The sequence below is a fragment of the Anopheles arabiensis genome, chromosome 3, assembly GCF_016920715.1.
Source record: "Anopheles arabiensis isolate DONGOLA chromosome 3, AaraD3, whole genome shotgun sequence".
NCBI classification, from domain to species: Eukaryota; Metazoa; Arthropoda; class Insecta; order Diptera; family Culicidae; genus Anopheles; species Anopheles arabiensis.
In genome coordinates this window covers 95,551,334-95,562,550 of record NC_053518.1, presented here as the reverse complement: position 1 = coordinate 95,562,550, position 11,217 = coordinate 95,551,334, and the positions used below count along the sequence as shown (strand labels likewise).

Here is an 11,217-nt window from a genome sequence, read left to right as displayed (position 1 = left end):
CTGCCTTACACGAATTTTGTTTAAAATACATAAAAATTATGTTCAAATGTGTTCAAATTTATTTGTTTGAGTTTTGAATTAGTCTGGCTCGTAAGCAAACTGGATAATTCGATTATTATTATTGTTGTATTTACGAAGTAAAAGTTCTTGTATTTCGATAATTCAGATAGTTCTAAAGGGTTACAAATTATTCTGGTTCACACACACGTCCGTACACCGTGGAGATCGCATACAAAGAGCGCGCACTTTCCTGGCTTCGGTTCCGACCCAAGCAGCAAACGTCAAACAACGCAACGCGTTTATGCCGACAGGTTTGCGTCTCCAACATTCCCCCGCTTTAACTGCGATGATACCCCTCCAACCACGCAGGCTGCTTCCTCACTCTCGTCGAGCGGCGTAGGCTTGCTTCTGTACCATCCGCAGGTGTCATCTCACGTTCCGCAAGATTTGTTGTAGTCGCTGCCGATGTTTCAGATGAGGATGCTGACACCGTTGTTCCAGACATATCCCAGGCATCTAATAACACATTCAGTGGCATTGGTTGCTGAGTTCGCCCTTCGTTGGTCTCTGCATTACGCATCCGAAGCTGGTTCACATGATAGCGCAAGGTCTTGCCATCGATTTTGACCATGTACATTACGTTACCCACGCGCTTGTCGACTACTCCAGATACCCATTCCCAGTCGTTTCGATGGTATCGCTTTGCGTAGACACGGTCGTTTATGGAGAAACTCCTCCTAGTAGCTTCGTCGGCCACCACTGGATCCGCTGGTCGAATATCGCGAAATGATGGACGCAACATCTCCAGAGACGTTCGAACCTTGCGATTTAACATCATCTCCCCCGGCGATTTTTGATCCAAGATTCTATTCGGCGTGTTCCTGTAGGTGAAAAGAAATTCATCCAAAGCCTCGTGCATCTCACCTCTACCCTCCCGAATCTTCTTGACCGCTCTCTTAAACGTGTCAACAAACCTTTCGGCTTGGCCGTTTGACTGCGGGTGGTATGGCGCAGTCCGCACGTGATGAATACCATTCTCCATACAAAAGTCACGGAACTCCGAACTTGTAAACTGTGTTCCATTATCGCTTACGACAGTTTCTGGTATACCAAACCGTGCACACAATCCCCGTAACATTTGAACTGTCGCTTGTGCTGTGGTTTGACGCGTTGGTATTATTTCCGGCCATTTCGAGTAGGAATCTACAACCAGAAAATAATACTCTCCCTCCATAGGTCCAGCGTAGTCAACGTGAATACGCTGCCAGGGGCCTGTAGTTTTTGGCCAATCTACTGGTGTGCAATGCTCTGGAGATTTCGCCGCACTTGCACACGACTGACACGTCTTCACTGCATTCTCGATTTCGCTGTCCAATTTCGGCCAATACACATACCCTCTTGCAAGCGCCTTCATGCGGCATACTCCAGGATGACCTTTGTGTAGCAGTTTTAACACTCGATTCCGAAGATTCGCGGGAACTACTACCCGTTCTCCGAATAAGAGGCATTTTCCAACCGTAGATAAGGCCTCTCGTCGTGCGAAGAATTGCTTTAGGTCTTCAGTCTTCTCTTCACCCTTTGGCCAACCATTTTGGACGAACTGGAACACCTTCCTTAACAAAGGATCTGCTTGTGTACCACGCTCCAAATCTTTAAAGTTCAACGGTAGGGCTTGAGTAGCACTGGTTACTAGATGATTAATATCATCCTCTAGCTGGATACTAGCAATGACGTAGTCCTCCTCCGGTTTCTCGTGTCGGTCCATTAACCTGGACAGTATGTCGGCATTTCCGAAATTGTCTGTCGCAACATATTCGATTGCGAAATCGTAAAGAAGTAGTGCTAATGCCCAGCGCTGCAGTCTATTTGCAGTATACAAGGGAATTCCTTTACGTGAGCCAAAGATTCTAAGGAGCGGCTGGTGGTCGGTTTGGAGGATGAAGCGGCGTCCGAACAACATGCGGTGGAACTTTGTTACTACAAACACGATTGCAAGACCCTCGCGATCCGGCTGGCTGTAGTTCATTTCCACCTTCGTTAGAGCACGAGCAGCATGCTGAACAACCTTTATGCTACCATCTGGAAACCGATGACTGATCGTAGCTCCAAGACCTACTGATGAAGCATCCGCTGACACAATAATTTCCTTGGAAGGATCATAATGGGTCAGGAGAAGGTCTGAACTTAAAATCTCCTTAAAGCGGCGAAAACTTTTTTCGCATTCAGCTGTCCACTGGAATTCTCCGCCCTTTTTCAAAAGAAGATCTAAGGGGTAACGCAAATCTCTCATTTGAAACACAAATTTACCGTAGTAATTTATCGCTCCCAAATACGAACGAACTTCGCTGAGCTGCGTTGGCGCTGGCATCTTCAAAATCGCTTCAATCTTTGCTGGGTCTGGTCGTATACCCTGCCGGTCTAGCAAATGTCCAAGGTATCGGATTTGGGGCTTCAAAAAGGAACATTTTTCTGCCCGTAGCTTGAAACCAAACTCCTCGATACGAATCAAAACTGCGCGTAAGTTTTTCAAATGACTTTCCTCATCAGCACCGCCTACAATGATGTCATCCATATAACCCGCGACACCTTCTAATCCGCTCAACATTGAGTCAACGATTTGCTGAAATGCACCAGGTGCTGTCTTTACTCCCGGTGGCAATCTATTGAAACGGTAAAGCCCCTTGTGAGTGTTTATCGTCAACAACTCACGGCTCCTTTCACATACCTCCACTTGGAGAAAAGCTTCTGCTAAGTCAATCTGACTAAAAACAGCTGATTTTCCAATGGCTGTAAATATGTCTTGTGGTATAGGCAACGGGTACTGATGCGGCTGAAGCGCGTCATTCAGACCTGTCGAATAGTCGCCACATATTCGGACTGTTCCGTTCGCCTTCCGTACTACCACAATCGGAGCTGCTCACTCCGAAGAATCAGTGGGTGTTATTATGCCATTACCCTCTAACCTGGTCAATTCATCTTCAACCATCGACTGCATAGCATACGCTACTGGACGTTTCGGGCGAAATACAGGATTCACGTCATCCTTCAACTGTAGACTAATTTTCATCTTATCACAACGACCAAGTTCGTTCGAGAACAACGATGGAAATTGCTGAATCACAGCTGCTGCGGCATCTTTAACACACCCAACGATGTTGCAAAAGGCATCAAGTGGCTGTTTCCAAAGCCCGAAAACATCCATACTGTCTGCTCCGAAAAGTAACAGTTCCTCTTCTACAACACGAACTAACGCTTCTTTCTGTTGTTTGTTAATCGTCATTTTGCAACAAAACTCACCTAGTAGCTTAAGCGGTGTTCCACTAGCTGTCCTCGCTGAAACGGATGCTGGACTCAATTTGGGACCTCCTATCTGACGCCATTTTCCCTGCGATATAATGGTGATATCTGCACCGGTATCCAACTGCAGTTTCAGCTCGCGTCCGTTTAGCGCAGCAGTGACATACTTTCGGCCAGCCTGGATTTTGTTCACTGTCACCACCCTTACCTTCGCTTTGTTATTGCGATAGCGAGAACGATTACGGTACGCCGTTTCACAAAATCCTTCCTTGTGACCTATCTCGTTGCAGTCCTCGCATTTGTGTGACGTAAAGAACATTCTCGTGCAAAGTGTTGCCCTCCGCACAACCAGCAACTTACTGCTTTCGCTTCCTTGCCACCTCCTTTGATGTTTTGTTGTTTCGTCTCATTCTTTCTCACTGCGTTTACCTCATGCGCAGTGTTTGAGATAAGGTTGCTATCTTGGCGCAGGTTAAGCAGGCGTTGAGCTTCACCGGTTAGCTGATCTAACGTGATTTCACTGTTGTCTTCCATCTTTGAGAGCAGCCGAACTCGTACATCAGCATCCGCATCCCGTTTTAGACCACAGACAAACAACAGACATTTTATTTCCTCCTCTGCTATCCCCGCCAACTTCGCCTCAACAACCTTTTTATTTACGCGGCACGCATACGCTCCGTACTCTTCGTGAGGCTCTTTCACTAGCTGCAAGCATTTAAACCGTTTGCACACGATGGACTCACGGTCTCCAAACAGTTTCTTCAGTTTCTCCACGGTGTTTTTGAAATCGAAGTCTTTCGGTTGTTTCGGCATGATGGAACTTATATAGCGTTCGTGCTCCGTAACGCCAATCTTACGAAGAAGAAGACGCAATTTTGCTCCGTCATCCAACCGCTTCGCATCGTCAAGAAACAAACCTTCGTATCTGCTATACCAAGCCTCGAAGTTTGTATCCTCCGTGTGGTGAAATTCTTTTATTTGCCCCGCAATGGCATCGATCGCTTTCTCCGATCCATCATCATTTTTGTTTTCATCGCCGACAATACACTGTTCAAGAGCTGCTGCTGCTGATCAAGCATTTGCTTTTGCTGGTTGAACATTTCAATTATCCATTGTTCTGAGCTTTCTTTTGCAGGTGGTTTCGACATCGTGGTATTCTCGTCGCCAGTTGTTGTATTTACGAAGTAAAAGTTCTTGTATTTCGGTAATTCAGATAGTTCTAAAGGGTTACAAATTATTCTGGTTCACACACACGTCCGTACACCGTGGAGATCGCATACAAAGAGCGCGCACTTTCCTGGCTTCGGTTCCGACCCAAGCAGCAAACGTCAAACAACGCAACGCGTTTATGCCGACAGGTTAGCGTCTCCAACAATTATTATTATTATTATTATTATTATTATTATTATTATTATTATTATTATTATTATTATTATTTATTAACGTTATCGGGCAATAGGCCTAAATAACAGATACAAATTCTTAATTAGTAAACAACTTAAACATAAATAACACTAGCCCTTTACAACTGACGAAGGTGAGAAACAGGGATATGAAAATCTGCAGATGATTCAAGTCTATTGTAGCTGACACACATTTTAATTAAAGGATCGTTAGCGCCAAATGAAGAAGATCGAAATGGGATCCTGATTAAAGACCTGCTTCTAAGATCCCTAGTAGGTGCAGAAAAACTGATCAGATTTAAAATTTCAGGTGCATCAATAAGCCCATTTAATAATTTAGGCATGAAAATACATTGAGCATTCTTTCTCCTGTGTTCTAAAGTTTCGAGACCTAATAACTGACACCTGACATGGTACGAGGGGCGTGGCATTTGGTTTGACCAAGGAAGACGATAAAACATAGCGCCTTTTTCTGAACTTTTTCTATCATGTCTATATAGGTCACTTGGTTTGGACACCAAACAACGCAAGCAAATTCTAGTATAGGACGGACTAGGGCACAGTATTGAGCGTATTGAGCGAGCGCAGTAAACACAACCGTTGCTGTCGATTGCCAACCCGCTGTGCAAAGCAACGGAAGGCGTTATGCCGTTCTGAGAATTTTATCATGCCCTCTTTTTCTCTCCAACGGCAAATTTGTCGAGCAGCTCGTCGAGCTGCCCGTCCCTGGCTCCGCCTCATACCCCTCGCCTGAGCGCGCTGCCGAAGGTTTGGATGTGTTGGTGTGTCAGACGGCCAATCGCTGTCAGCCATCGTCCGTGCTTTTTCCCTCGATAGCGCTATCTCTTTCTCGCGTGTGGTCAATGCTCGCGAGCTGTTGTGGCGCCTAAAATGCCGTTAACAAACATTGCGGCGATGAAGTTGCATTGTCACAACTCAAACCAAAAAATCGCAATGAGTTCAAACACTGCAATATAAAAATGACTTAGGAATCGCTAGTTTATGCAGGAGGATTTGTTGTGCATCGCGCAGAACTCTAATTCGCATTTACACGTTCAGCCCGGCGCTGATTTTCGCACTTTCCGTTCCACCAGCATCAAGAACGCAACCTGATTGTGAAACCAGCATCCTGGATGGGGCGGCGGGGGGATGGCCATGGGACCCCTACGATCATTAGTCACAGACCCTAAAATTGTTGTCGCCATGGGGGGAGGGGAGGTGCAAATGGTTCTCCAGCCACGGAGCCCTAACGACCATCTTTCCGGGGACCCTTGTCGTTAATACTCTGTACACTTGTAGAGATCATCGGCGACCGCCTAGTCCGCCTACCGTTAGGTCCGTTAGGTTAGTCCTGAAAAGGCCGGCATGATCGCGTTGGCTATTACGCCAATAATAATAATAATAATAATAATAATAATAATAATAATAAAAAGAACTTAGCATAGCAGTCCACACCCGGGTAAGAGTTTGTCTTGACTTTGTTGCTGCCGGGTCTACCGCTGTGGCGCGACAAATGCACGGAATGCACTCGACCAAAACATGAACCTACCGATCCGAACCCATTCCAAGGAATTGCCGGTCAATCGGCGTCATGATAACTACTCCAAACCAACAAGACACCAGATTCTGGACGGACAGGTGCAGTATCATACGCGCACCGTAATAAACAAATCCAGAATCCTCTTTTGTATGGATTCAATTCAAAATGTTGTTTCCACTTGCGCCCGCTAGCTGAATTAGAAATAAATGTGCAATATATCACACGCACGTTTGCTTAGATCGTGTGTCTTTTTAATACCCCCAACAGCAGAGCCGAGCGCGCGCTCAAGCGATAAGGCACCTACGAACGCGCGCACGCGAGAACGCACCTACGAAAGCGCGCATGCAAGCACGCACCCCCCACCAAATCCCCCTCCCCTTCCGCTATCATCAGCTATCATATAGCGCATCATCATCCAAAGCGCCGGGCGGGGTGGGGGATCGCGGCATGATAGAGTGAATGGTCACTTTCCCCGCGCTGTGTGTGTGTGTGTGTGTGTCGAGACACAAAAATTCGAGAAAGATTTCGGCACATTAAAAAAAAAATTATAGTCACTATACACTGTGCTACATGATGCTTAGAAGGTCGTTGAAGCATGTAACATGTACAATTTAAAAAATATTACATTAGTGTTAGACGTTCTCGTACGCTTGTTTTAAATAGGCTACTTCACCCTCAATTGGCAGGGGCATCGAATGGTCTCATCAGCAGCGGCACGAAATAAAATAAACCATCACTACACCGATAACACTTTGAATCCCAATCCAGCTTCTCCCACAGCGTCTCAAGGTCACACACGAATTAATAAATGCTAACACCCACCAATAACAATACACAACCGCAATGCACATATGAGTATCAACGCATACACCGCAATAGCCAATCAGCTGGCGGCGGAAGGCGAAGGCACGGGCTGAAGCGCAAGTAAGGCATGGCAGGGCGAGGGAGGGAGAAGAAGCGGACGAAAAAATGGGCACCAATTTTTTTAAATTTTTTTGACCGTTTTGTTTTGCTCCGCCGCCATAAATAGTTCGTCCATTTCGCCCACAGATGGCGCTAAACTTGCTCGACCCAGCGCGGGAATCGCTGAAGTCCAGCGCGGGAGACCAGGCCAAATCTGCGCTGGCCAGCGTTGGGGGGGGGGTAAGGCGTGTTTGCGCGACTTCGGGGTTGCGTGCTCGCGAGCGCGCTTTCGTGGGTGCGTGCTGGCGTGCGCGCTTTCATGCTCGCGGGCGCGCGTACGTGCGTGTGTGTGTGCGTGCGTGCGTGCTGGCGTGCGCGCTTTCATGCATGTGCGCGCGCGCGCGTGTGTGTGTATGTGTGTGTGTGTGTGTGTGTGTGTGTGTGTGTGTGTGTGTGTGTGTGTGTGTGTGTGTGTGTGTGTGTGTGTGTGTGTGTGTGTGTGTGTGAGTTTGCGCGTGCGTGTTTGTGTGTGAGTTTGCGCGCGCGTGTTTGTGTGTTTGTGTGTGTGTGTGTGTTTGGAAACCCCAATACTATTTGATTCTGATGGGTACATTTTCATCCGCTGCGGCTACAAAGTCCATGCATTTTCGATCTCGCTACCTGAGAGACAACACAACTATTGGCATTGGCATCTTTGCGATGGGCTCTGCTGTTGGGGGTATTAAAAAGACACACGATCTAAGCAATTGCATTGCGGTTGTGTATTGTTATTGGTGGGTGTTAGCATTTATTAATTCGTGTGTGACCTTGAGACGCTGTGGGAGAAGCTGGATTGGGATTCAAAGTGTTATCGGTGTAGTGATGGTTTATTTTATTTCGTGCCGCTGCTGATGAGACCATTCGATGCCCCTGCCAATTGAGGGTGAAGTAGCCTATTTAAAACAAGCGTACGAGAACGTCTAACACTAATGTAATATTTTTTAAATTGTACATGTTACATGCTTCAACGACCTTCTAAGCATCATGTAGCACAGTGTATAGTGACTATAATTTTTTTTTTAATGTGCCGAAATCTTTCTCGAATTTTTGTGTCTCGACACACACACACACACACACAGCGCGGGGAAAGTGACCATTCACTCTATCATGCCGCGATCCCCCACCCCGCCCGGCGCTTTGGATGATGATGCGCTATATGATAGCTGATGATAGCGGAAGGGGAGGGGGATTTGGTGGGGGGTGCGTGCTTGCATGCGCGCTTTCGTAGGTGCGTTCTCGCGTGCGCGCGTTCGTAGGTGCCTTATCGCTTGAGCGCGCGCTCGGCTCTGCTGTTGGGGGTATTAAAAAGACACACGATCTAAGCAAACGTGCGTGTGATATATTGCACATTTATTTCTAATTCAGCTAGCGGGCGCAAGTGGAAACAACATTTTGAATTGAATCCATACAAAAGAGGATTCTGGATTTGTTTATTACGGTGCGCGTATGATACTGCACCTGTCCGTCCAGAATCTGGTGTCTTGTTGGTTTGGAGTAGTTATCATGACGCCGATTGACCGGCAATTCCTTGGAATGGGTTCGGATCGGTAGGTTCATGTTTTGGTCGAGTGCATTCCGTGCATTTGTCGCGCCACAGCGGTAGACCCGGCAGCAACAAAGTCAAGACAAACTCTTACCCGGGTGTGGACTGCTATGCTAAGTTCTTTTTATTATTATTATTATTATTATTATTATTATTATTATTGGCGTAATAGCCAACGCGATCATGCCGGCCTTTTCAGGACTAACCTAACGGACCTAACGGTAGGCGGACTAGGCGGTCGCCGATGATCTCTACAAGTGTACAGAGTATTAACGACAAGGGTCCCCGGAAAGATGGTCGTTAGGGCTCCGTGGCTGGAGAACCATTTGCACCTCCCCTCCCCCCATGGCGACAACAATTTTAGGGTCTGTGACTAATGATCGTAGGGGTCCCATGGCCATCCCCCGCCGCCCCATCCAGGATGCTGGTTTCACAATCAGGTTGCGTTCTTGATGCTGGTGGAACGGAAAGTGCGAAAATCAGCGCCGGGCTGAACGTGTAAATGCGAATTAGAGTTCTGCGCGATGCACAACAAATCCTCCTGCATAAACTAGCGATTCCTAAGTCATTTTTATATTGCAGTGTTTGAACTCATTGCGATTTTTTGGTTTGAGTTGTGACAATGCAACTTCATCGCCGCAATGTTTGTTAACGGCATTTTAGGCGCCACAACAGCTCGCGAGCATTGACCACACGCGAGAAAGAGATAGCGCTATCGAGGGAAAAAGCACGGACGATGGCTGACAGCGATTGGCCGTCTGACACACCAACACATCCAAACCTTCGGCAGCGCGCTCAGGCGAGGGGTATGAGGCGGAGCCAGGGACGGGCAGCTCGACGAGCTGCTCGACAAATTTGCCGTTGGAGAGAAAAAGAGGGCATGATAAAATTCTCAGAACGGCATAACGCCTTCCGTTGCTTTGCACAGCGGGACGCCTTCCGTTGCTTTGCACAGCGGGGTGTGTTGAAAGCGCTAAGATTTGGTGTGCTCGTAAATTAGACTTTCTTCTGTCGATGGACGATGGCTGGTTTGAAACATCATGGATGAAGCATGAGCATGAATTGTAAGACGTGGGGAGGGAAAGAGCCTAAATGTTCATTTATGTTTTTAGCCATTTTTGATGAAAAACAAAAGCTAATTTTGTGTGGCGTTATTTGATAAAAAAATCTATATTATTTAATTAAAAAATGGCTACATGACCAACTATAACGATAGGAACAGTCTTTTAAACTGGAGCCTTAAACTTCTCTTAGGCTGGAAATAGACGAACCGAGATCGTCGCGGTACCGCGAAATTCGCCCCTTGTTTATAACAGTTGTAGAACAGTTGAACTGTAAAATCTTCCGCGCCTCCAATCGCGCCTGCTGTTTCGCAGAGATACCCAACTTCGGTATTGCTGAGATTTTCGCGGTAGCGCGAACCGATTATTTTTACTTTTTCTGGCGGATTTGTGTGAAAACTCGTGTCGAGAAATGAGTTTTGTATTTTATTTTGCATACACTATGTGAAATAAATAATTTGATTCGCAAATTGATAGAAAAATATTTCTTCTAGGCACATTCAACCGTCACCAGACTTCGAATGGTTCCATACACGAACCGCGATTATCTCGCCTATCTGTCAGATTTTATAACTTAATTGGCAGCTCAAGTCATACGCGATTTTCGCGGTACCGCGATGATCTCGGTTCGTCTATTTCCAGCCTTAAAGTGCACCAGTTTAAGGGAATTTAGAAAAAGTCGTTTAAAATCAACTGTGATGCGGCTTTTTCGTTGTTTTCTTGTAAATTCACTCAGAAATGATGTTTCCTATCGTTACCGTTAATAATATAGTCATTTTATACTAATACCAATGTTTTCTAAAAAAAAAACGTCACACAAAATTTGCCTGCATTTTTCAACAAAAAACAAAGCTATGAATGTAAAATGAGCTCGACGGCATTGTCCATCGATTGAAGAATGTTTAATTTACGAACACACCAAATCATGGCACTTCTCTCTCTCTCTCTCTCTCTCTCTCTCTCTCTCTCTCTCTCTCTCTCTCACTCACTCACACTCTCTCTCTCTCTCTATCTCTCTCTCTGTCTCTCTCGTTGGCATTAACCGTGTATCTCGGGCACCGCCTGTATCTCAAAATCCGCGTAAGAGAACGGTCAGAACCTCACCGCATGCGATTTTGCCCCAAGCTTTTGTATGGAATTTGACGTTAATGACAGCACTTGCGAATCTGAAGCATGCGGCTATGCGGCAAAATCAAAAACATTTGATATTGCCGCATCGCCGCATGCGATTATATTTCAGATGTAAAATGTCTAAAATCATATCAAATAATGATTATCTTTATAAAGAAATAACTAAATATCATAATAATACCTTAAAAAACTAGAAAATTGAGAAAACTCATTTCTTGCCGCATGCGGCGAGGTTCTGACCGTTCTCTAAGAGAGGTTCCGTGTATCTCGGGGACTACCTGTATAAGAAAATTAGTCATA

The 11,217-nt window shown here is 46.0% G+C and overlaps 1 protein-coding gene across 1 annotated transcript; it reads right to left on the bottom strand.

Moving 5' to 3' along the window:
• Window positions 1-337: 337 nt before the first annotated feature.
• LOC120901260 (uncharacterized protein K02A2.6-like) lies at window positions 338-3,831 on the bottom strand. The gene is made up of 4 exons (XM_040308961.1): window positions 3,658-3,831; window positions 2,956-3,259; window positions 975-1,800; window positions 338-881 (listed from the first exon to the last, which is right to left on the bottom strand). Exons 1-4 carry the CDS (start codon window positions 3,829-3,831, stop codon window positions 338-340), a joined length of 1,848 nt encoding a protein of 615 aa, XP_040164895.1.
• Window positions 3,832-11,217: the final 7,386 nt, after the last annotated feature.